General features: G+C 39.4%; 6 protein-coding genes across 6 annotated transcripts; 3 read left to right on the forward strand and 3 right to left on the reverse strand.

The window, feature by feature from the left end:
- Positions 1-9,744: 9,744 nt before the first annotated feature.
- INS49_013351 (uncharacterized protein) lies at positions 9,745-11,403 on the reverse strand (the record flags this gene model as incomplete). Its single annotated transcript, XM_043174050.1, has 3 exons — positions 9,745-10,287; positions 10,363-10,730; positions 10,932-11,403. The coding sequence occupies 3 exons, from the start codon at positions 11,401-11,403 to the stop codon at positions 9,745-9,747; spliced, it is 1,383 nt and encodes a 460-aa protein (XP_043020995.1).
- A 3,283-nt stretch (positions 11,404-14,686) lies between these two features.
- INS49_013352 (uncharacterized protein) lies at positions 14,687-15,583 on the forward strand (the record flags this gene model as incomplete). Its single annotated transcript, XM_043174051.1, has 3 exons — positions 14,687-14,866; positions 14,927-15,031; positions 15,458-15,583. 3 exons carry the CDS (start codon positions 14,687-14,689, stop codon positions 15,581-15,583), a joined length of 411 nt encoding a protein of 136 aa, XP_043020996.1.
- A 3,208-nt stretch (positions 15,584-18,791) lies between these two features.
- Positions 18,792-19,025, reverse strand: INS49_013353 (uncharacterized protein; the record flags this gene model as incomplete). The annotated part of the gene is made up of 2 exons (XM_043174052.1): positions 18,792-18,828; positions 18,886-19,025. The coding sequence occupies 2 exons, from the start codon at positions 19,023-19,025 to the stop codon at positions 18,792-18,794; spliced, it is 177 nt and encodes a 58-aa protein (XP_043020997.1).
- A 2,447-nt stretch (positions 19,026-21,472) lies between these two features.
- On the forward strand, positions 21,473-22,429 carry INS49_013354 (uncharacterized protein; the record flags this gene model as incomplete). The annotated part of the gene is made up of 1 exon (XM_043174053.1): positions 21,473-22,429. One exon carries the CDS (start codon positions 21,473-21,475, stop codon positions 22,427-22,429), a length of 957 nt encoding a protein of 318 aa, XP_043020998.1.
- A 227-nt stretch (positions 22,430-22,656) lies between these two features.
- Positions 22,657-24,652, reverse strand: INS49_013355 (uncharacterized protein; the record flags this gene model as incomplete). Its single annotated transcript, XM_043174054.1, has 3 exons — positions 22,657-23,194; positions 23,251-23,483; positions 24,275-24,652. 3 exons carry the CDS (start codon positions 24,650-24,652, stop codon positions 22,657-22,659), a joined length of 1,149 nt encoding a protein of 382 aa, XP_043020999.1.
- Positions 24,653-25,282: 630 nt separating this feature from the next.
- Positions 25,283-26,577, forward strand: INS49_013356 (uncharacterized protein; the record flags this gene model as incomplete). Its single annotated transcript, XM_043174055.1, has 5 exons — positions 25,283-25,373; positions 25,440-25,702; positions 25,774-25,855; positions 25,884-26,075; positions 26,192-26,577. 5 exons carry the CDS (start codon positions 25,283-25,285, stop codon positions 26,575-26,577), a joined length of 1,014 nt encoding a protein of 337 aa, XP_043021000.1.
- Between the last annotated feature and the right edge of the window lie 206 nt (positions 26,578-26,783).

The following is a 26,783-nucleotide window of genomic DNA, read 5'->3' on the forward strand; positions in this document are numbered from 1 at the left end:
TACTAGGAAGTGGCGGATATTAGGAAGTAGCGGATTTTTGCAACTTTAGCCAACTTTAGCTAGCCATAGCACTTACTTAATGCAAACAATTTAATTAAATTTAGCACTAATTAATGCCAACTATTTTAATAACCTTATTTTTAATTAATTTAATTAATTTAAAGGGATTAGTATAATTGTATTTAAGTTTAAAATAATTAACTTTTAATAAGGGGGATTTATTTTAATATAAATTGCATCTTAGTTTTTTGCATTAATCTTGCTTTAATCCGCTTAATTAAATATTTAATATATTAAAAATTAATAACTATTAATATATCCTTTATTTAAAGAAGATAAAATCCTTTTAGCTATATAAGTAATTAAAAACTTAAAGAAAAATAACGCAAAACTTATGCTTATAACTTAAGCTATTAATATCTTTAATATCCTTAAAATTATATTATATTATAAAATAAATTAATAATATTTATATAAAGAATTATATATTAATAAGCATAAACTTAATTAAATTAAAGAGTAAATGCTTATTTAATATATTATTAATTAAGATATTTAAGGATTTTCTTTATAACTTTTTAATATAAAGAATATAGCCAACCTTTTATTAGCATTGCAAAATGCTAAACTTATTAGTAAGTACTAAGCTTAATGCTTTATAAATTAATAACCTAGCCTTAAGACTAAGTTTAATTATCTTTATAATTATTAAAGGGCCCTTTATAAAGATTTAAAAATTATTAAAAATTAATTTAAATTATTTTATAATATAATGACTAAATATTAAATTATTAATAATAATCTTTATAATTTTAATAAAACTAGCTTTATAATAAGTATAATTATTACATTAATAATTATTATATATATTAATAAATATAAAAAGGCTAAATTAATTTAGCTTAGTAATTAAAAATAAATAACTATTATTAAATGCATTAATATAAGCAGGTTATAAATTCTATTATTTATAATTATTTAAGGCGCTTATTACCTTGCTAGCTAAGTAATAAAGTTGGATTTTTTAAATAATTAGGTTATTAAGCTTACTTTTAATAAATAAATAAATAATAAAATTAATTTAAAATAAATTTAACACTTTAATAAGCATATTAAATTAAAGAGAAATGCTAATTATTAAATATTAATTATAAATAATTATAAAAGCTATATATTAGCTAAGTTTAATTAATATTATAAAGATAATAAAATTATTATTATTAATATATTACTATATTTATTTTACTTACTTTAGCTATTAAATATTACATTATATTTATCTTTAAAGTATATATATAGTAACTAAATTAACCTTTTTATTTAAGCCTTTATTAACTATATTACTAAGTTTAAGTTCTTTTTTATATTTAAGGCAGCTTATAATAAGACTTTTATAATAAAAAACATTAAGTTTGCATTTAAAAAAGCTGGAATTTCTCCTTAAAACCTTAATTTTATAATTTTTAAGCTTAATATTTACTTATAAACTCCTATATAATCCCTTCCTATTTCCCCCTAAAAATAAAAGTCTTAAATACCATTAAATGCTTAATAAATTATTTAGCAATTAAGTTTTATTAAGGGTAAGATTTCTGCCCATTAAGAAAGCTCCTTTATATTAATTATAAATATTATTAATTAATTAATAAAAAGTATATAAGTAATAATATACTTATTTATTATAATAAGCAAGTAAATTTATATATTTTAAGAAGTTAATATAGCGCTTATAAAATGCTAAAGGGCTAAAAAAACCTAAATGCAGCTTAAAAAAGCACTTACTATTAAAGAATTCCATGCTTTTATTTAAAAAAAATAAAAGGGGAAGCGGCTAGCTAATAAAATTAATAATAATGCTAAAGAGTTAATTTATAATAAATTAATTAAAAGATAGTATGGCAATTATAATAAAACTAAGCATAATATAAGAACTTATAAAAAAAATAAAGAAGGGTTTATTTAATTAAATTTTAACTATATTATAGTAAATTTAGCTTAATTAGCATTAATTAATATAAATATATAAGTATTAATAATTTATAGCGAACTAACTTTTTAAGGGTATAGTTAGCATTAAATAATGCTAAATATATATTTCTTATTAAAAGTTAACCAGTTTAAACTAGCACTATAACCATGCCAATACCTTTAAATTAATAAAATTAATTAAAAATAAGGGTTTAATTGCAATTAGCACCAATTAATGCCAAATCTTATAAATCTTTTTACATTAAGTGGGTGCTATGGCTAGCTAAAGTTGGCTAAAGTTGCAAAAATCCGCCACTTCCTAATATCCACCACTTCCTAGTAAACCACGTTATTATTATAAAGCCCTTTTTTGCTTTATTTAATATTATATAAGTTATAAAAGAATAATAATTTAATAATTAAGTAATATAAGTTTAGAATCTTAATATTTTAAAATTAAAGTTAAAAATTTATATAACTTATTTATATATTAAATTATATAGTAATAAATAAAGCAAAAAGGGGCTTTATAATAATATACTTTTTAAGTTTTTATTTAAATATTATTAAGTAGAAATTAATTTTTAAATAATATTTATATAAGAATATTAATTATATTAATATAATAATTACTTATTTAAAATAGAATTAGCAAAGTTAGCTAAGTAAAAGATATAGGGCTTTAATAATACATTACGTAATTTTAATAAACGAAATTTTAACACCCCCCCTTGCCCCCCTTACTCTTAGCGTTACCACCTATATAAATTAACTAGTTTCTTAATAAGTTTTAATGCTAGCCATATAAAAAATATATTAATTAATTACCCTTTTCCTTTATTTTATATATATAATACTTATAAAATAGCTTATCTCTTTAAAAAAATAAATATTTTAATATAAGTTAAATTTACTTTAAATAATAAATATAAACTTATTAAAAAAGTAATTTTAAAATAATAATAGATTTTTTATATATAAAATATTAATATTTATATTAAGAAATAAAATTATTATTAAATTCTTCTTAATAATTTTATATAATTCTTTATATTTTTTAAAATATATATTATTATGCTGATTTTAACCATTATAAGCCTTATAAAAATAATTATTATTTAAGGGTTATAAGGCATTTTTAGCCCTTATAAGCCTTATAAAAATAATAATTATTTAATATATTTATTTTAATGCTTATTAGCTTTATAAAAATAAGAGTTTTATAAGATTTATAAAGCATTTTAAGCTTTATAAGCTTATAAAAATATTTATTATTTAATATATTTATTTTAATACTTATAAGCATTATAATAATAATAATAAAATAAAGAAAATAAAAGTAAAAAAATAAAAAGAATTTAAAATAATTTTATTATATTTAATAATAACATTATATATATAATAAATATATAGTTTTAAAGATAAAATTTCATAGTATTTAATAATAATAAATATAATATAATATATATATAAGCTTAAACTTATACCCTTAAAAAGAGTAGGGTTGCTTAATAAGCTTATATAACTTATATATTAATAATAATAATAAAACTTTATAACCTTATATTCTTTTATATAATAATATTTAATATATATTTAAAGTTTTATTAAATATAATAAAATTTAAAAATTATTAATATATAAAATATTTTTAATAAATAAATTTTTCTTTAATAATATTAAATATATATTTTTCTTTCTTAAATATTAAACATAGTTTATAAGCTTTTTTTTTTTTTTTTCATAAGTAGTCACTATAGTTTAGCAATAAAGCGTATAATTATAGTAACTACCTAAGTTACCATTAAAAAAAATTAATTTATTTTCTTTAAAAAGCTATAGCTAACATTATATTAATTTATAATAATTAAGGGCCTTAAGGGATATTTTAAAATTTAATAATTTAAGTTTTATTATATTATTTAAACTTTAAGGAGCAAGGTTATTTATTAATTTATTAATATAATACTTTAATTATAAGCTATTTTAAAAATAAATTATATATTTTGCTATATATTTATCTTATTTATTCTTTTAATAACTATATAATTTTAAAGCAATTATTAATACTTATATATTTTTATTTTATTTTTAAAATATATTTCTTATTATTTATTATTATAAAGTAAATTATAAATAAAGAATAAATTAAATTATAATTTAAAATTATAAAATAAATTATCCTTTACTTATAAAATAAATTATAAAAATTATTCTTTCACTATTTTCTTTAAATTTAATAACTTTTTCTTTAGCTTTTAAATATTATTAAATTTTTAATTTTTTAATAATATTATTTTCCTTACTATATTTAAATTAAGATTAACCCTTAATTTAATAATAATATTATTAATAATAAAAAATATTCTTTTTATTATAGCAAAAGTAGTTAAAATAATAAGATATTTTTAAATTAATAAACTTATTATTAAATATTAAAGTTTATTATTTTTTTAATAATTTAATAATTTAAGCTAAAGATTATTAATTAGTAAATTTAATTAATATTATATATATAAAGAAAAATTACCTTAAAATTAAAGAAAGGTTCTTAAAAATAAAGTATATATTCTTTCTCTTTATTTTTAAATAAATTAATAAATAATTTATCTTTAAATTTAAAGATATCTTTAAAGGAATTCTTAAAAGAAGAATTATATATATTATTTTTTAATAAACCAAAAAGCTTTAATTTAAGCCTATTATTTATTAATATAATTATATATAATATAAAACTTTTTAAAAAAAAATTTACTTAAAATATTTAACCTTTAAAAAAGCTTTTATATTTACTTTTATATTAAAATAAAAGCATAATAAACCATTAAGCTAAAAATGGCTTATTTTAATCTTAGGGTTAAAAATTAAAAAAAGATAAAAGATTTATAATTTTTTATTCTTTCTTTAATTATTTTCTAAGGAAAGTATTTCTTTAATTTTTTAATGCTAGCATAAATAGCATTAATAAAATTAAATAAATATTTCTCTTATATATATAGTTAATTATAAAATTAATAAAAAAATAAAAAAATTAAAAACTTATAAACTTAGGGTTTTTTACTTTTTTTCTTTTATACTCCTTTATTAAATTATTAAGGTTTTTATATATAATATATATATATAATAAACCATTAAGAATAATTATATATAAATATCCTTATAACTTAATAAAAGGCTTAAAAAAGACTTTAAAAGTCTTTATAATTTACGTTAAAATAAATAATTTTAATAAATTAAAGAATATTTCTTTATATTTATTAATAAAAGTATTTCTATTAATATAATTTAAAAGTTCTTTTAATATTAAAAAAACCTTTAATATATTATATATAAAATTTCAATGCATAAAAGTATTTAAAGAAATATTAATAAATATTTATTAAATAGTTTTAAAAAAAGGGAATAAATACTAAGTAAAATATAAGTAATTTTATAGCTTTTTAACAAGGCTTATGCTTATATAGCTTTTTTAATATTCTTAAATAATAAACTATTAATCTTAATATTATATTAAGTTAATATTATTACTTATTTTATATAAGTAATAAGATTTAATAAAAGTTAATATATATAAATATATTATAATATTTAATATATAAAATTACTTATTATTTTTAATAATATTATCTATAAAAAGAGCTGCATTTAAATCTCTTAAATATTCTTTTAGAAATTCTTTAATTTAGGAATTTAAAGTAAATTCTTTTAAAATATCCTATGCTATTAAATTAATAATATACGCTATATAATGAATATCGTTTTTAAACTAAGAATTTAATTTAAAATTAAATTCTTTTTTAAAAACCATTATAAACATATTATTATTTAATGCATTATTTCTTATAAAGTTATAATAAAAAGTTAATTATTTATATTTAAAATATAAAAAGAATTAAATACTTAAAAATGCTATTAAATATTATATTTAAATAATATTTAATGATTTTTTAAAACTCTTTAAAGAAAATTAAGCCAATATATCTCTTTTTTAATTCTTAAAATCCAATTAATTTATAAATTAACTAAAATTTAAAATTAATATAAAAGATTATTACTTTTATATAAGCCATATTAAATTTAAAAATTTAAATATTAAAATTAAAAGAAAATTTACTATTATTAATAATATTTTCTTTTAAATTTAAATTTAAATAAATTAAATTAAAATTAAAAGTATTATTTAAAATATTTTTAATTTTAAAATAATTTATCTTTAAAGCATCCCTAAAATAAAGTTAAGTTATTTCTTTTTATTAAAAGAAAAGAAATAAATATAGATTTAAATATAATAATAAATCTTAAAAAGATTTAAAACTTAAAATATTAAAAGTTAAATTATTTTTAATAATAAAGTTTAAAATCTTTTTATAAGTATTATTTTTTATAAATTTAACTTTAGTTTTCTTTTTTAAAAAAGCAAAGAAATTTAAAGGAAAAGCTATATTATTAAGCCTTATAATAATTAATTAAATTTTATTTTTTAAAATATTATTTTTTAATAAAAACTTACTTTTATTTTTATTTACCCTTAATATTTCATTATAAGCAATATTTAGGTATTTATATTTTTAATATTATTAATAATTAAAGGGTTAAAATCCCTTTAAAGTATCTTATTATAAATAATAGCAATTATTAATTTATTAATTAAAAAACTAAGTAAATTATTATTATACTTAAAAAAAATATAATATCTTTTTAAAATTATATATTATATATTAATTATATAGTTAAGGTGCTCTTAAAGAATATTATTAAATATATTTTTATTATTAATATTAATTTAAAATATAGCTATATGCTATACTTAGCTAACCATAATTTAATATAATAGATAATTAAATATAAATAAAATATATAATAATATATTTTATTTATATTAAATTATATTTTAAAAAGATAAATATATAACTTATTTATTATACTTAATTATAATTTTTTTAAGGTAATTTTCCTTAATAAAAAGTAAGATTTAAGTAAATAATTTATATTTAAAAATATAAATTTTCGTTTTTTTAAAAGGGTGTAATTAATAATTAAGAGAATTATATTTATTATTTTAAGATATTTATAAAGTATCTTTAAAAAAGAAATATTATTCTTAGTAAAGGCTATAAATGTATTTATAAAAGATAGATTTATTAAGAAAAGATTTCTAAGAGATAAAGGGAAAAAAGATATTTTAAATATTTAAAATATTTAAAAATAAAAGAATTCTTAATGTTAAGGCGTGAATATTAAAGTGTAAGTAATTTTCTTAATGGTAATAAAATAATAATAAAGGAAAAGAAAAGAAAGAAAAGAAGGAAAAAAAAAGAGGTTTATATATATTAAAGATTAAAAAAAAATAAATAGTTTATTCCCTTAAATTAGCTAATTTATTTCTTTAAATAAGCTAAATATTTATTTAAAAAAATATATAATATTATTTTTTAAAAATAAATTAAATTACTTTTAAATAATATTAATATATATATAAATATAACTTAATTTAAGGATAATTCTTATATATTTATTATATATTTATTTAAATATATATAATTTTAAATTAAATAATATATATATTTCTTATAATAAAATCTTAGCTTTTAAAACTATTTAACTTAAATAAATAATTACCTTAAAGGCTAAAAAGCTATTTTTATTTTATTAATTTAAAAAGGTTTAATATAAATATATAATATTTAAATTTATATAATAAATAAGTATTTATAAGGGTAAATAAGCTTAAATAAGTTTTATAATTACTTTTAAAATTAAAGTATTTATAGAAGAAAATAAGCTTAAATAAGCCTTATGGCTGTTTTTAGAGTTAAAGTATTTATAAAGGTAAATAAACCTAAATAAGCCTTATAGCTGCTTTTAAAGTTAAAGTATTTATAAGGGCAAATAGGCTTAAATAAGCCTTATAGCTACTTTTAGAATTAAAGTATTTATAAAAATATATAAATTTTAATATATATAATAAAAAAGTGTTTTTAGTATTTTTAAATAATTATATATAAATATAAAAATAATATTATTATAATTAAAAAAAACTTTAAGATTTTTATATAATTTTATAAATATATATTTAATATCTTTATATAAGGTAAATCTTATTTATATTAAAATATTTATTTTTTTAAAGAGATAAGCTATTTTATAAATATTATATATATAATATAAAAGAAAAGAGTAATTTAACTATATATTTTTTATATAGCTAGCTTAAAAACTTACTAAAAAATTAATTGCTTTATATAAGTAATTACATTAAGGATAAAGGGGAAAAAGAGGGGCGCAAATATATTATATACTATATACTATACATTATACATACTTATAAGAAAGTTAAATTATATATATTTCATAATTTTATAATATATATAATATAATAGTATATAGCGTTAATAAAATTCATAATAATTGCTTATAATAATCATAATAATGCTTATTAATTTCATAGTATATAAATGCAATGTAAATTCCTTGCTTATAATTATATACCGTATAATATGCTAATAGCTAAGGGTTTGAATTACCCTAAAAACGACTTTTTTTAAGTTTTTTATTTATTTTTTTAATTTTTTTAATTCTTTTAATATTTTTTTAATATTTTTTAATATTTTTTAATATTTTTTAATATTTTCTTAATATTCTTCTTAGTATTTAATAGGCTTATAATTATTTAAATATTTTTAAAACTTTAATTAATATTAACTCCGCTTTTTTTCTTAGTTTTTTAGTTAATTTAATTAATTTTTTAGTTAGTTAATTTAGTTTTAGTTAATAAGATTAACTAAAATAAATTTAGCTAGTTTTTAAAATTAACTAAACTAATTTAGTTAGTTTTTAAAATTAACTAAACTAATTTAACTAATATCAACCCTAACTTCAGTAAAGTCCATACAGAATATTAAGAGGATAAAAATAAACGTTGAATTCCAAACTGGTATGAATTCATTTCCATGCCCAGACACTTGCTTCTCGATCCCAGAATCAGCCTGTGGGGACAAGAACACTTCACACCAGCGCTGCCCAGGTGCCAGGACATCTCAAGAATCCCGCAGGCATCACTTTCCAAAGGTCGAGTTAAATGAGACTGCATTGCGCTCAGCTTTCACACATCGATATCTTTCGAGTTTCCTTCGTCTTTGATCCAGTGGTCGAAACGAAAAGTAAACTACCGTTTGCTGTCCATTTCAAACCTTGCTGGAGAACGTCAGACACACGAAGCAGGACCACCACTCGTCAGTCTAGTTCCAACCCCCCGAATAACATATCTAGGATGACTGATGGGCGCGCCAAGATTGATCACAGTCTCTGCTTCCAGGTCGTCTCGACAAGGCACAGTCCAAGATGATCAAATTCCGGCGTGCCAGTGGTGCTTGGCCACCATACCCTCTGAATAATGGAACACCATACACAGCAGCTTGGAGGAGTAATAAAGGTCATGATATACCTGCTGGCCTCAGACATCAGATCCAGTGGCGTATTATACAAAAAGACCCAAGAAGCTGGTAGACCCAGCTTTTCCATAGAAAAGGGCTGGGTGAAGAGCTTCATTCCTGCCGCAACTGAACGAGACCGCGCAAAGCCTCCCGAGTGCTCTTATCTTCCAGAACCCATCCGAATTTGATCTATGTCTTCACCAGACATTTTCACGCGGCCCAGGCATAAAGGAAAATCAATGCATAGTGGTATAAGCCTGACAGCACGCCAACTACCTACCCGTCTAGTATACTCTATTTGTTTCTATTCCTCCCAACTCCTCCCCCCACTCCCCGTGCCCATCTACTGCATATGCTCCTTGGAACCAACGATAGAATAATCATAATCCCGTATCATCTCAGCCCTCTTCTGCGCCCGCACCTTCCAGATCTCGACCTCGCCGCCACCACGGATGATACCGACGCGGTACTTGGCCAGAAGGTTGCGCGCCGCGTTGGAGTGATTGTAGACGCCGCCGTTGAACATGGCGGTCGCGTCCTTGCCGATGGCGGTCGAGATCAGCGCCTTGCCGCCCGGGTGCTCGTGGGCAAAGTCCGTCACGTCGTGCACGAGGCCGGCGACGGCTATCAGGGCGCGGGTGCGCGACTGGTCGACGAAGTCCTCCCACTCCATTAGGGGCAGGACGGTGAGGGGCTTGCCCCAGTCGAGGACGCCTAGCTTGCGGTCTAGCTTCTTTTGCTCTTGCTGGAGCTTGCCCTTGTCGATCTCGTTTTGGGAGAAGGTGCGGAGGTCGCTGGCCAGGCCTAGCCATTTCCAGGTGGCGATGCACCACTTGTTCGGGTCGTAGGTTAACCATCTTGTCGTGTTGCGGTAGTCGGTAGGAAACTGTTGGTGTATAAGTTAGTGGAAGGACGGCGGATACATGCTGACGACGGCGCATGAAGGCGGGGATGTGCATACCTCATGGTGGAAGTTGTGGTATCCCTCGCCTAGACTGAACAGGGACGAGATCCAATGATCGCGGGGTGAGCGTCTGTCGTCGAAAGGCTGATCGCCGAGGTAGTGTCCGAGGCTGTTGATAGTGAAAGAGCTCTGCTGAACCGTCACGACGCGGAGAACACCAGCGTATATGATTCCACCTTTCCAATCTCCCCAGCCAAACCCCGCGACCAAGGTCGGCATGACCCAGGCGAAGAATATAGAAATAGGAGCATAGTACTTGTGCTGCCAGACAACGAAGGGGTCGTTGGAGAGGTCGGAGATATCGGTGCGGCCGTGTTTCTTGTAGTCCTGGTTGAGGAGCAGCCAGCCCATGTGTGCGTGCCACACTATGGTCTCCGGTGATCAGCATCGAGTTCGTTGCGGGAAGAGGAGGAGCATGTTCGGTCGTATAGAATACCATCGTCAAGGCCAGCCTGCCCCCCTTCAGGCCGCCAGGCGAGTGATGTAGTGGAGTTGTTGTAAGAATAGAGGGGGAGGAGTAGGAGCAGGAGTGGTGTAAGTAGCCTCTCGACTGGAGTTTGACTCACGGCCCTTGTGAACCGTGTACGGGTCTGCGTCGGTGTCGGTGAACCTGTGGTGGGCGCGGTGGCCCCAACTCCAGAAGCGAATCGAGCCCTCGAGGGCACTGGCGCCACCAAAGCCGAGGAAGACCTGGAGCGGCAGCGTTGCGGTGTAGGAGCAGTGAGACCAGAGGCGGTGATATCCTGCGGTGATGCCTATCCCGGCCCAAAGGTGCAGGAGGACGGAGAATATCAGGGTGGGGCGCGTCAATGGCGTGTAGTATGCATAGTAAAAGGCGACGATGGGGATGAAGACGAGGAGGGTCGTCTTGAACCAGTCGATATGGAGGTACCAGTTGGAGAGCGTCCATGGCAGCTCCGAGATGTGCGGACCGCGACGCGACATGTAACTGGGCTGCTGGCCTGGCTTCGCGAGGGACTCGTTGGCCGCAGGTATCAGAGACGCCGTCGCCGTCATTGTCGAGGACTGCTGCGCCATGGTTGCGCAGGTGAGGCGAGGTTGAAAGGATCCAAGGATTGGTGGAGAGGAAGGAAGAGAGGGAACGAGTCCTGGAGGTGGTCGATGAGAAAAGCTAGGTTAGTACGTCCTGAGGTGGTCGCCAAGGTAGTCTAGTCCAGTCTAGCTTGTGCTTGGATTCAGAAAATCCAGAATCCGAATCCAAAATCCAAAACTCGTGCAGGGCAGGCGTGGCAGGCAAAGCAGGGCAGGTGCAGGACAGATTACATCACGGACCCCCTAAGTGGACAGCAGGCGCGTTGTACAGAAGGGGCCTCCTTTAGTGGGGGCAATCTCAACTCGTGGCAGCGCTTTCCGTCACCGTTTCCAGTGCCAATCCCAACAAAAGGCATTCGAGACAAGCCACGTTGTGCCATGCATTGGAAGTTTCGTTAGCTCTCAGAAAAAAAGCACGGCGCCCAGGTCTTGGGTCCCGGCAGAAATGCAGGATTAATTGTAATTGGCACAGACTTCGCCACGCAGAGTGGAGCCCCGATGAGATTGAGATAGAGCGGGATGGCAATCGGCATACATCTCAAGAAGGTCTACCCTCGTCTGGACATGTGAAGACCTTGCTGCCCAGGCACGTGCCAAGCATGCATATGGGCAGGGGTTTGCAGCAAGAAGGGTCCTCCTCAGCCTGTCAGTCCCCAGTTCGGGAGCTCCTCCGAGCAGCATCTGATTGGCCTGCGAGCTGCAGGTACGGGTCCTCCCACTAGCAAGGGTCAGGGGCCTAGGGCAGTCTGTAGATCCCTTGGAAGAGGTTAAGATGTTTCACAGACGACAGTCACGTCCGCTTTGGTAGTCATGCCTTTGTTGAGAATTGACTACTATATTCATGGGTCGTGTGGCGGATTAAGCTCAATAGTGGTATAATCAACACGAGATGCCACCTACAGCATGTGCGATCCCGATATAACATGGTTTTGACAGCTTTTTGCGGTCGTTCAAATGCAGGCCCCCAAAGACAACCGGCTTGACGTCATTGAATCTTTGATCCATGTAATACCACTTCTATCCTCGGTACTTGCAGGTCAGAGTCATCTCATTACCCACTGTAGACGCCGATGGCGACCTAATGAAGGCCAGAGACGGAGACAGAGACAGAGACAGAGATGGACTCGCCATTGTGATCAACGCACAGGACGGAGGAGATCGAGAGGGTCAAGGGAGATACAGTATCCCGGGGATGACGCCCTCGAGAAGGGCCTGAATCTATCTGGATGACAAGACGGAGTGCCAGCAGCCGGTTTATGGGACGACCAAATACCAACCAAGCGAGCGGACTCTCTGTTCCGGCGACTGCACATCGCCGAGGAAGCCATGTGCCAGGCGCCAACGCCGTGCGGCAGACGGGTGGCAATAAGCAAAGCCTGAAATGGGAAACCAACAAATAGGATTCCACACAAATCAGGAAGTAGAGTTTGGTGATGTGCATTATGGGGTTCCCACAACATACCACCGACAGAGGACCCATTATGAGTGGCCCGAACGCGGTCGCCAACAGATACACCGACAGCATCATCGTCGACTCTGTAATTGACATGTTCAGATTTTTTGCCATGGTGGTATTGTGCGTACCATCATCTGCAGCTTAGAAAGACCTCATTAGCCAGTCCGATGGCATCACTGGCCGTAAATTCGGTACATGCTGTCCATAACATGGTACGCGCTTTGTCTACAACGCCACAGCGGTTGCCCATTCCCTTTAAAGAGGCTTATTTCAAAGAACTCCGAGCATATTCAGTGCTAAAAGTGACGAGAATGGTCTGTACGCCGGCGTCAATATTGTTCTGGGACTGAACTACATCTCTTCTGTTGGGTCATGCAAGGCCCAGGTGGTCATCTTGATTATTGTTGACCATACCGCTTAATAGAATGAAGAAAGTTGGCCAGATGTGCGATAGAGTAGTAAATGATGACAAGATAACCGAAGACGGACTGGGATGTGGCACTTGTTGGCCAATGTTTTACATTGCATGACCTAGCCACCGCGAGTGGTTGTCGCCTGTTAAACGAGGTCCTTCCGGCAGGCTTATCTACCTCAAGCCCCATCAGTCTGGTAGTCGTGGTAAGGGTGATACACCTGCTACTGAATGGCTGGACCAAGATAACAGAGGCAGATGCACTTCAGCATGCGATCCATGTGGATGATATCCGTCAACCATGGTCCTAAAAGGCGGTAATGCTGACTCGAGCAATGTATCAGGCACATGGAAGACCGCGAGGCTCGCCATATTAAATAATTAGACCGCTCTAGCTGTGTTTGTACCCCAAATCTATAATCTTATCAGATCAGCTTCACGGAAACGGCCGAGCCCGTACGGACGGGCGGCCAGTTCACCACCCATTTTATCAGATAATGAGTATCTCAGCCCTCCGTGAGGGTGTGGGGTGTGCATCCTGGTGTCGCTCCCCTAGCGGAATGGGCTAGATCTCCTTGGAGATAAGATCTGGTAGGTGGAGGATTGAGGCATGCTCCTTAGCGCGTCATCGACACCGGAAGCGGAGGAGAGTCGAGACCGTTATCGAACCCCATCTGGAATGAACTATTTTGCACCTCGTTGATATACCTGCTTGTTCACGTGCCAAGCGGCTGAAAGATGCTGGTAGGCCAGATTGACTACACATGTAGGCGGATCCCTCGTGCTCCGAACGCAGCCCACTCCGCCTCCATCACTATCGCAGATTCTATAGGTTACATGCACGTTCCAAACCCCTTCTAGAACAAGATTTAGCTCGAAATCGTCTAGGAACGCCTGAGGCATGCGACTGCTAGTTTAAAGTCTTGTCAGTCTTCTTCTCAATTGGTATTCCAGCGCCTGCAGTGTTGATCTCATAGATTCGCATGAGTTTCAAGAAAAGAAAGAAAGCAGGGTGCGAAGTGAATCCAATCGAACTCTTAGGTGTGGATCGCGCCTTCACATGTCTGTCACATGAATCTTTTCTTTGTCGTGTAGCGTTGTCGACCGGATAGTCATTCCACCAGTCTGTGCGATGGCGTCGATGGCGACGTCGGCTTTCAGCCTGGCTATTCATACGCGTATTCTTTTGTTCTCCCTGGTCAACAAGTAGGGTCCCGAGCAGCCTCATCTCGGTTGTCAAATGGACATGGGAGATCTCACACACAACCAGCGCAATCCTAGCAACTTTTGCACCCATAGAAGGCCATGTCTCTAGGCCTACTAGTCTGCATAGACCGCAACTGCGATATCGTTTTCTGAAATTAATCTGCGAGGCTCGTCTCAAGACGAGTTCGCCGACCATGTCTCTCGCTGATGGCAACCCCAGCACGAAGACGGAGTCCGTCATCACCACGCCCCTCGTTGTCGTTTCCGCTGTCTTCCCTGTTTTGGCGGCAGTCTCTATCTACCTTCGTCTCATGGCAAAACGACGCATACGCCAGCCTTATCACGCAGACGACTGGTGGGTCATTGCAGCATGGGTGAGTTGGCCTTGCTTTCAACGCCACGTCGCGCGCCACTCTTCTGCTGACCCCGACCAGTTCATGACTTTCCCGATGAGTGTGTTGTTCTGGGTCTTCGCCGCCAAGTCTGGCGTCGACTATTACACCATAGACAGCCTTCAGGGCACGTATGACTCTTTGCAGGTACGTGGCTGCAACGTTGTGATGCACTGATTGTCAGCAGACATGGAGGCTGATGATGCGAGGCCCCTCGTCTCAGGTTGCGTTCTTGACGGCCTGCATACTTCAATTGCCGCTATCATCTGCCAAGATATCCGTGTTGCTTTTCTATAAACGTATTTTCACGATCTCTGAAAGGTTGAGCGTGTGTATCTGGATCGCCATCGGTGTTATTGTTGCGTGGTGTTTCGTATTCACTGGTGTGAGTTTCCCACCTCCCTTCAGTTGTAGGAAGAAGCGCTTGCCTATCCATTTTTAGCGTATAGGAGACCTTGAAATGCATCGCTAACCGCTTTTTATCAGCTATTAATAACTCTTTTTGACCCCATCTCCGAATCATGGCATGGAGCCAGGATGCGATACGACTTGACAACCATGGGTTTAGCACAGGTGGGCAGCAGCTTCGCGCTTGATGTTGTGGTCCTGTGCTTCCCACTACCCATCGTTTTCAGTATGCTGCTGTCCACTAGGAAGAAATTCATGGTCTTCTTCATGTTCTGGCTCGGTGCATTGTGAGTTGACCTCAATAAAATCCTCATAGGCCGTTGCTCTAAGCCGCTGACAATCGCCGTCGAAGTTGTTGTGTTGCAGCGGTAATCCGTCTGATACTCCTCGTAGAAAGTCTCGAGGGATTTGTTCAGGCAGAAGAAAAGATTTGTGAGTCAGCAAGAGCCCTTCGGACTTCTGCACAAGGCAGCTGACAAGTCTTTCATGACACGATAGATCGCCAGTCGACCCAATACATTTTCATGTTGATTGAACCTAACTGTTCCATCATCGCGGCATGCCTGCCATGCTATGGACCATTCATGGCCAAAACGCGAGACCGCATAGCCAAATCGAACCCCAACAGCGACCTCACTATGTCTTACACCCACAGCCGGACTTCAACCAAGGGAACCTGGCCGGGCAGCAGGTACGATGGCTCATTCTCAACAAGAGCGGGCTCCCAAGTTCAGCTTCACCTACCATATCGGGGGCCGGTGCAGAGCCATTACCATGTCCGATGCTCCGGTGGAAAATCTGCCTTGAAGTCATGACGACATGCTCATCGCCGGCAATTGCGAGGTACGCTTTCGGTTATATTAAAATAGTCGTCATTAGGAAAATGTCACTATGGTGCTCTTCATGAATGGCGAATGTTGATGTGACTTCAATTGAGTGTGCCACTCCAAATTGACACGGATTCAACAATCTCCGAGGGAGTTGGCCGATTAAGGCCACGTGTACCTCTAAACAATGTTTACGGTCTGTCCTCTTCTATGGCATGGTACAGCAGTCTTTGCAAGCTCCATAATATTGTCATAATCTTTGAGGAACGAGCAATCCGAATATTCATCGTGCTTGTCCCACGAACCGTGTGCGCGATAGTTGAAAAACCCAATGCGTCTGTGCTGGTCTGGGGCCATATTTGTTTTTTTTCGATAACAAGCCCAAACACTGCGTGGAATCCCACATGATAGCACTCATTGGAATGGCATCCGGGACGATCGCCACAGTATCTAATACGAAGAGGAACAGGGTTGCAATTTGTTAAATAGTTTAGTTAATTTCAAAAAGTAATTAATTTAATTTTAATTAATAGAATTAACTGCAACTATTAAATTAACTAAAAAAAATAGAAGTGGAGTAAAAAAACAATTTTAGCTCCAACACAGGTCAAACCATGGCTCTCCAGAGTAAGGGCAAGTGATTTTTAAAAATAAAAGTGAGAAAATTCACCCTTGCACTACCCACTTTTATTAGCTTTTAATTAATTTAGTTAGTTGATAATATTAACTAAAACCAATTTTAGTTCTTAGTTAATTTTATTAACTAAGACTAACTAAATTAACTAAAACTAAGAAACTAATTTGCAACCCTGAAGAGGAAGATAATGTATGGTCTGACCAGACCGGGAGTCCTTTCGCTCAGCACAATCCAAGAGGAACGGAAGCACATGACCTGCCCGACCCAGACTGCAAGAACATATTCCTTTCTTTTTATCAACGTCAAATTTGTGTTCAATCCAGCATGACTTTCGTCTCGCCCGAGCGACGCCCTCGGCTGCGATGGTGCCCTCCACGATCAGATCACAACTGAGCGAGAGTGTTCCGTGCAACACAGCTCCAAAAATGGTTCCTCCAGGATGTACGAGGGAGACTGAACGCACATGGGCACGTAAAGTGTAAGCTGGCCTGGAGGGGCTACCGAGCGCGGAGATGACTAGCCCGTCAATCGCAGCCCAACGACCACGATGGCGCTCTGGACTGGGGTCGCTGCCGCGGGTCTGTTACCCTCCAGCATAATTCTTCCTCCAAAGACTTTCGCCGTAGACCGGCCACGTATTGGTCACCTGTCATGCTTTGACATGAGCGGACGATGCCAGCCAGGGCCACCAGTTTGTCTCCCGAGTTGGTCAGGTCGCACTTGGAATACCAGTCTTTCAAGTCCTCCCACTGCTGGCACGGATTGGTTTCATTCAGTAGCAAACTCGAGTTGTCCCGAATGAAATTATTTTCACTGAAGCCATCCGTAAAGTATTCGGAAGCAATGTGAGTCCTGCACTCCCAAAAAAAAGCCATGAGCCCCACAATGCAAGGTCCGAGGAGCGAGTATCTTCTCTTGTACAGTCCACGCTCTTGTTGCCAAGTGAGTGCCATTCACGTTTTTGTAATACTCATTACCAGGTGAAAATTCGAGCATTTGTCTCTTTCCAGCAATGGAGGCTCCAGCTGTGAACCCACCGCCATAATGCCGGGTTTGGAGAAAACAACCTTCGGTTTCCTCTCTCGCAAATGAGGCAGCGATGTTGAGGGATGATCCTCCATAAACAGAAGCCATCATACTTGCTTCTACCTCCAAATCTTGGCTATTGTCTTGGATTATGCACAAGGAGTCGATCCACAGAGCCCACCATTCCGTGCAATTCGGATCGCATCGGCAAATACTTTGACGAGGAATTTGCTGGGTACACGTTGCTTCAGCTCTTCAATATTCGTCGACTTGAGCGTCTCGAAAGTACTTGTGCCCCAGCAGTGGCTGAGGGTCGCGTACAGAGGCCTATCGGTCCACCCCGTCGTGACCACAAGTTGTATGGGGTCCGTGGCAATGGACAAGAGCCGAGTGGGATGGCGAGGCGGTCGTTCGAGGTTGCATGCCGAATGGGATTCAAGACAGTTGGTTGCCCACCGTCGAGCCAGGTTCGTTGAAGAGCTCTGCGATACCGGAACCCGCCGAGATGTGGTACAGAGAGGTCGAGCAATTTGCTTTGCTTGTGCGTAGGTCAGAGTTTGGACTTGAAGCACGATAGATGATCACAGAGGTTCCCGAGATTACATTTTTCTTCGTAAAGAAAGGCGAAGAACCCAAGCCGGGTGAAAAAGTTGGGGTTTAGGGAAATTCTTCCAGGAAACCCGACATCGAGAGTGATATAAAAGTCTCTCTCCCAACAGGCCCAAAGAGGGATTGTTGAAGGCTTCCCCAGTCTTTCAAGGCGCGTTTCGATTCTTCTATACAGTTCTAGCCAATCCTCGTCTTCGATGGCTTGTAGAATCAAGGCGCAGCATCGACAGCCTTTTTCTGCTGCTGCTTCAAGTCGCACCGTCTGTCCCTGGCAAGGCAAAACATAGAATTTCCCATAAGGGCCCACATCAGTCCAGTTCCTTGAGTTGAGATCAACCGAGGGTGATTGTGAGGACACCACCGATCCGTAAGGCCTGGCAGTCTGTGTCTCGTGCTCCGTCTACTCGAAGTCCGAGTCGGGGAAATTGTCCAACATACTATGGCATATCGAGCAGAGGCCATGAGTTACGTCGATCTCTCCCATGAAGACTGACACCTGGGCTTCAATTGCGTCGATGTCGAGTGACTCGGAGCATGGGTGATCAAGTATTTTGGTCGGGTCTCCCCGTGTCATGTATTTCGAGTACCATTCCTCCAAGGATTCGAGATCCTCGTCGATGCTACCTTGCTCCATGGTGAGTCTGCAGTCGACAATGCTTCAAGCTGCGACAAGTGGACGGAGGAGATACTGGGACGTCGCTTTGGGATTCTCAAGCCTCGGCAGCGGTTCGCCGACACAAGATGGCTTCCTGGACTCACGTCCTGCGGAGGACGGAGGAAGTAAAAGTAGACAATGGACAGATTGATCCACAGAGAAACGCTTGATGGAGGGAATCTGACGGTATGCCACATCGAGGCACAGGGACGAAAGCTGACAAGAGGGAGCCCATCACTGAAGGCTTGCTTTCAATTTTCGCTGATATTGGATGACTCAGATTGGATTAATCTGGTCCCTCGATCCTGCGCGTGCGTTTACCATGGTACGCGAGCTGCTGGAGGACGTTGCCATTTGTTGTTGACATGTCAGTTGGGAGTTTGTGTTACTTATTATATCAGAAGGTGTGTTTGCCCTGCAGAGTTCTTCTTACACTTCACCCGAGTTACTCGGACAAGCCGAAACGGGAAAGACCCGAGTGCTTTGGCAATGACTGAACGATTTGGGAATACGAGCAGGCCACAGCAGCCGACTTACGTAGCCTTGGATTGGCTTGAATGAAAATAATAACAAGACTGAGCATCTCCTCGATAATGTTTGGCTTCTCCGCACCGATGATTAATTGCCATTGTTTGATGGCCGATGTGATACTCCGCCTGACAGATATCAATCACCAGTTACTGGTCATTCAAAGGGTCAAGGCCTCTTTGGACACAGTTAGTTGTCTGTGAACTCCCTTCCAGAGGCTCCAAATTCTGTGGAAAAAGCGAACGCTTAATCCGTCAGCCGGATCAAGCCTTATATACCGTAGGTACTTCAACAAATTCCAGAACCAGACCATTGGAGCCAGGATGGAGTGCTGCCGTCAGTGGCGCCTGGTCAACAGAGAAGAAAATTGGCCTTAAAAGAGCCTGGGAAAATGCAAATGGAGATATCGTCCAAAGCACGAATGGGCGAGACAACTGTTGGGCTGTGGGGTTTGGGAAAGGCTGAGTTCTGACGCCCGCGAAAGTACCTGCCATTCATCTCGTCTCACCTCAACTTCACCGCCAGTCGGACTCTGGGGGTTTTGGTGAACTTCCCGGCACGAGTATCCGGCCGATTCCCCTTACTCAGCCCTCGTCTCCAGATATGGATGCGCAATGATCATTGCGGATATTCGAACATTGTATCAAGTAATGGTCCCGTGGCGCATTGGTTAAGCGCTGGGCCGCCCATCTGCAGCAATGCAGAGGGCACGGGTTTAACATCCGCTAGGGCCATCGACTACACTATATTAAATCTCTAAGATTATCAATATTATGTTATTATTATATACCTAGGCTGTAAGGATACATCGCAGTATATTTTTTTAGATAGCTAATAAAACTAGCTATAGTTGGGTATATTATAGCTGCAAGCTGTAGCCTTAATCTTAGGTTTCGGGGCACGGTGAAATTCCGGATACCGGCTAAAAAGATTGGAATGCCCCTTCGTCACAACGCGAAGTAAAAACAAGTGCCACCCCGTATCAAGTAATACGACTCAGGTGAGTCAGCTAGCCTCAGGTGAGTCAGCTTGCTTGCAGGTTGCCTCGTTCCCACCTAGATAGTGAGTTTCTTACGGCTTGCCAAGGCTCGGGCCCAGCTCAAATCCACGAACCCAACCCAACACAGGTGCCTCTGTAGCTGTACCCCGCAAGGAAGCGCGCAATGCTGCCACGGCATTTGTACTCACTAAGCTCTTCGGAATTGTGCCAAGCTTCATAGTGCCGCGTGAAAGTGGACCCGGGAGATCCAAATAAGTAAAAACACCCGGCTTGTCCTCTCGGCCTTTTCCAACACATTGGGGCACTGCAGGTGATGGAAGCAATAAATCTGGCATGATTTACACCTGAAAACCCATGGATATGGCCAAAGGATCTTCAATACGATCTGCCTTGTTCGATATATCTAAGGGCGTCACTGCGTAGGTGTTTTTCCATTCACTTTCTTCTGTCCACCTCACTTCATTCTGCAAACAGGTCGAGCTGCGAGCGCCCAGAGTGTTCGCGCTCTTCTGATCCGGAACCTCGCTTCCGCTGACAGTGTCGCAACTTCTCAATGGGGCACGCTTCCAGGGTCACGAGACGGGCCAAGAGTCTCCGGGCCGCTTTGTAAATCTTCCGTGGCGCGCTTATGAACGACAGAAGTGCTCGAATCGTGCATCGTGACCTGGATTCCGATGCAAAATGAAAAACACCAGGAATCATGAGATATAAGATCATGGCGTCGAAACCGCATCAAGTGCTGCATTTCTTGCGCTCACCATCAGGGCCAGGTTCAATCTCTCTTTTTGCTTCTTGGATCCATTCGCTCCGGCCGCAGTTCTCTCCCAAGTAGAGAGACCGGCCACACACAGCTGTTCCCGTACAGAGACCCAAGAGCCACCTCGGACCTCTTCTCAAGATGGCGCCAATGTGGAAGCGACTCTTCGGCGGCATGTTGGCCGTCGCGTCCATCGCCTCGGGCGTGAGCGCGGCGTATCCTAACCCGGGCCCAGTTTCGGGCAGCACCACCGTCCACGACCCCTCCGTCATCAAGAGCTCGAGCGGCACCTACATCATGGCCCACACGGGGGCCAACGTGGCGCTCAAGACGTCGACCGACCGCACGGCATGGCGCGACGCCGGGGCCGCGTTCCCCAACGGCGCGTCCTGGACGACGCCGTACACCAACGGCGACACCAACCTCTGGGCCCCGGACATCTCCTTCCACAACAACCAGTACTACCTGTACTACTCGGCGTCGAGCTTCGGCTCCCAGAAGTCGGCCATCTTCCTGGCCACGAGCCCCACCGCCGCCTCGGGGTCGTGGACCAACCAGGGCCTGGTCATCGAGTCGTCCAGCTCCGTCGACTACAACGCCATCGACCCCAACCTCGTCCTCGACGCCTCGGGCAACTGGTGGCTCTCCTTCGGCTCCTTCTGGTCGGGCATCAAGATGATCTCCATCAACCCCAGCACGGGCAAGCGCTCGGGATCGAGCCTCGTCTCCCTCTCCCGCCGCACCACCAACGACGGCGCGGTCGAGGCACCCTACATCACCCGCCGCGGTAACTACTACTACCTGTGGGTGTCATTTGACCGATGCTGTGCAGGCGCCTCGAGCACGTACCGCACCATGGTTGGCCGATCTACCAGCATCAGCGGCCCGTACGTGGACAAGAACGGCGTGAGCATGGCGAATGGAGGCGGCACCGAGGTGATGGCCAGCCACGGCTCGATTCACGGACCCGGCCACCCATCTGTCTTTACAGACGTGGATGCGGACGTGTTTGTGTACCATTATTACAACAATGCTGGCACTGCGCTCCTGGGCATCAACCTCATCCGCTGGGAATCGGACTGGCCTGTCATCTACTGATTACCCGCACCTTTGGAGGCGGTGGGCGGAATGCTGTGGCAACGGCTGGCGGGACTGGGTTGGGCAAATCCAGATCTTCTATAGAGGTCAACTCTCCGTAGTGCCAGACGAAGAAAATACCTAAAAATTGCTTTAAATCTCGATCCAACACCGTGAGCATGCTACATCAACTTTTCACGTGCCGGCACCCCTTTTGGCGCCACCCCCCGATTCAGCCTCGCAGGCTCTCAGACAACTACATCGTCCAAAACTGCCAACCCATCTTTGCTGGCCTTGACTTTGGCCCTCTTCAACCTCCGTGTCTCACGTTCGATGTCACGAGTCACCAACCAAGTAACCAGAGTAACAGCGACACAGGCCCCAACACAAGCCATAGCGGCGCCGAAGCTCTGCGTATACCTCGGCGCATACTTGCGCAGGAAGATCTGCGGCCCGACCGCGCCGCCGACCTGTCCATAGCTGTTGACGAATCCGATCGAGAAGGCGGAGCCCGTCGCGCGGGAAGTAGTCTGTACGCGCCACGGCCACATCATCGGGAACCAGGATGAGGCCACTGCATTTGCGATGGGGGTGGCCGTGTAGACGGCGCCGTTGCTAGGATATGCTACCATTACCCCATAGCAAGCCAGGATGATGGCCATCAGGGTTAGAGGGTACACCGGCCTGGGCAATCTGCCATTGTCGGCAAAAAAGCCTGTGATGCCGATTACGACAATGGAGAGTATCGAGATGGGCAGGTTCAGTAGCTGAGCGCGTGCAATTGTCCTGGACGGCATTAGTGTCTGGCTCTCGCAACTGATTTGCAGCCGAGTGATACTCACGTAAAACCAAGGTTTGCAATAACTGTCGGCTGATAAAACCTGACACCGCTAGTCCCGATGGTGAAGGTGGCCCAGATCAAGGTGAAGAGCCAGAGCCGTCTGTCTTTCAGTGACGAGATGATTTCGCGAGAATCGAAGTCCATTTCTTCCGCTCGAGGTGCGTTGGGAGGCAGGCGGGCCTGGATGAAGGCCTTCTCATTCCCAGTGAGCCACTTTGCCGTAGGTGGGACTGTCTACAACGGTGTCAGCAGAAGCGTGACCTAATGTGAGAACCGGGTATTATTCTGTGACGCGCAAAAGCAGCTGCCAGTGTGCAGTACACTGGCTAACCTATATTTTATAATATATTCATACAATCGGGTAGCACAAAGTAGATCGCAATGCCGAAGAGTACCATCACCACACCCTCGACGAGGAACAGCCTGCAGATATACGCGGGTAATCAGCTAATGTCAGTCTAGGTCCAGAGCAAAGCGGGAACACTTTACCATTGCCATCCTGATAGCCCTCCTGCACCTGAAATGCTATCGAAAGCAAATGCCAAGACGCCACTGACTACACCTGAAAAGTTTCCAAGTATGTCTACATGGTTTCTGTCAGTTGTGGATTCCATTTGATTGGCAGCTGGAAAGCCCACAGAAATATAGCAATCGAATCGACATCTCATCCGGACGGTACCAATAACAAATTTGCAAGATCACTCCTGGAAACATTCCGGCCTCGGCCTAGACTTGTGTGTGAGCGAGGACTCGGTGGCCCGGCTTCTCTGCTCTTCATGAAAGACTCACCAATCCTAGAAGAAAGCGAGTTGCCCAGATCCCAGCCTTGTTCGTCACTGGTACGTGGCATAGAAGAGCAATTCCCCATGAAACCATGATTCTGGACTGCCAGGTGCTGAGGCTCGCCCTCTTCAACAACAGATTTGATGGGGCTTCCCCAATAATGTATGGCACCTGTCGCGCGATTCAGCATGGGCAAACTTGTATGCTCTTTTGTAGGGCTGTACAAAATACAAAATACTCACATAATAAAACACTGTGAGCAAGTTGTACTCATCCGACGTCAACCCCAGTTGTGTCACGATATTCCTATCAGTCCCTCTGTTCATGATCCTGGCATTCGATATGTTGTCCGAGTCAATGTTTTTGAAAAGGAACAGAAGAGAACACAGGGTCATGATGCGCAAGTCAACTCTGCGCATGAGCTTCCTCTCCTCCTCGGCCGTCAAGGACGCGCGAGCCCGCATGCGGTGCGCGTCGAAGCCTGAGATGTCGCCCGCCGCAATCGCCTCGTCCATATCTGCGCCGCGAAGTGCGAAATGCAGATCATCCTTCGACTGTACGTTTTGGGTTGATTCATCACCCTCACTGATCGCGGTAGGGACGGTCTTTGTTGCTTCCATAGCCGCCGATAGCGCCACGCAGGGCTCGGAAACAAAATAATGTGACTGAGTACATTCAAAATCGTCTTCTGTCCGACGTTGGCCGGGTCCCTTTTAACCATACGGCATCGTCGCTATTTGACACTATAGCAGCAACCAACACCTCCGAATTTCAGTGTGGAGTACTATTCAATGGTGTAATTTACACCGGAAGCACGATCCCAGCCAAACGACCACCGATATTCTGCCGGTTGCTGATATGCCCTATACACCGTAGCCTAGCCATCGCGACGCCCCCACACCAGTGAAGACATTGGGCCTGTTTCGGTCTTGGCATTCCCATTCTGCTTTCGCTTTTCCCATTGCCTGTGATGAGAGGTCACAACGAGGTACGTCAATGTGCTTCCGTGGGGGTGGGATTGACCAATAGTAGGGCTAGTAAGGCTGATATTCGCAAGCCGTCCCCAACATGACGAATCTACCTAGATATCTCCCCGCGATATCTGGCACCTGCTGGCGATATCTACAGGGTGTGGCACCGAAACTCGCTGCCGTCACTGAGCTGTGGTATAAGACGAATATGCGTTCGCTATCAACTTGCCGTAGATTTCTAGAGGTACAACGTCTGATACTTACCAGTAGCCCGCCAAAATGCCGTCTGCGGTAGAAACATCTAGTGCTCTACCCGAGCCGAAGGCTCCAAAACTTGCATATACACAAGTTCAGGAAACTCAACATGATCGTGAGTTTATCAAACACCCATGGTCACAAAATTGCACAGTGCTGACGAGCCGCGCTCATTTGCCAGTGGACTGGGACGATCTGGTCACTCTGGACCTGGCCAAGTTCGATGAACCCGGCGGAAAAGAAGCTCTAGCTCAACAGCTGTTTGAGGCCTTACAGACGATCGGGTTCTTCTATATCATCAATTTCGGCTTGGGCCAAGAAGAGGTCGACAGACAGTTTGCCATTGGGAAGGCGGTTTTTGAACTCCCTACCGAAGAGAAGCTTTCGTACCGCGCCGACCTGGAGAATGGTGGCCACAACGGGTATAAGCCTCTCGGCCTCAGAGTAAGAAAGCGATCAGCATATATTTAGGAGCACGAAAATTAGATTAACTGTCTCGCTGTCTCGCCTGATAGGAAATCAAGCCCGGCATCTTCGACAATACAGTGATCTTCAACATCCCCAAGTTCATTCCGGCATTCGAGAAGACAGCCCGAGGTCATCAACGCCAACCGGCCAGAGATAGAGCACTTTGCTCGCCACATTCACCACAACATCGTGCATAAGTTACTGGTGTTGTTTGCCATCGTCCTGGAGCTCCCCGACGAAAAATACTTCTCGAACAGCCACCATTACGATGAGAAGTCAGATTGTCATCTGCGCTACATGAAATACCACCGTCGTTCGATTGAGGAGAATGAAGCTTTGGAGAACGTCTGTATGTGGATTTTATCTTCTCACACATTCATTGAAGTCCATGTTCGCGCGAGTTTGTGTCTGTAGTTCAACAAGGTCCAGCGTTTTGAGCAGCTCCAGTCACTGACACATCGCCAGGGGTGAAAGGCCACACCGACTTCGGCTCCCTCACCCTCCTATTCCGCCAGCCCGTCGCCGCACTACAAGTCCGCGCCCCAGAGGGCGGGTGGAAATGGGTCAGGCCCCACCCGGGGAGCATCACAGTCAGCGTCGCCGACGCGCTGGAGATGTTGACCAACGGCTTCCTCAAGAGCAGCATCCACCGCGTCGTCTTCCCGCCGCCCGACCAGCGCGACGCCGAGCGCCTGGGCGTGTTGTATTTCGTCAGGCCGGAGGACGACCTCGAGCTGCGGCCGGTGCGGAGCCCTGTGCTGGAGAGGCTTGGCTATGACAAGGTGCAGGAGGACGTCGTTGGGATTACCGCTGGGGAATGGGTTAAGGCGCGTGTGCGCGGGTGTGAATAAGAATGAAAAGGCGCGGAGTGAGACCAATGAGCAGGAGATTATTGGGGGGAGGAAGGCGAGGTTTTATGACTAGTTTGATTCGTATGATTCCAGTCGGCCGGGAATGGTCTGTCATATAAGCATAAGCCATTTCATTTGATGGTTCAAGTACTGGTTCATTGCCCTCGGAAACCAATTCCCAACTTCATGACTACCTAGGTAACTTA

The sequence above is a fragment of the Diaporthe citri genome (assembly GCF_014595645.1).
Source record: "Diaporthe citri strain NFHF-8-4 chromosome Unknown scaffold_7, whole genome shotgun sequence".
Taxonomy (NCBI): domain Eukaryota; kingdom Fungi; phylum Ascomycota; class Sordariomycetes; order Diaporthales; family Diaporthaceae; genus Diaporthe; species Diaporthe citri.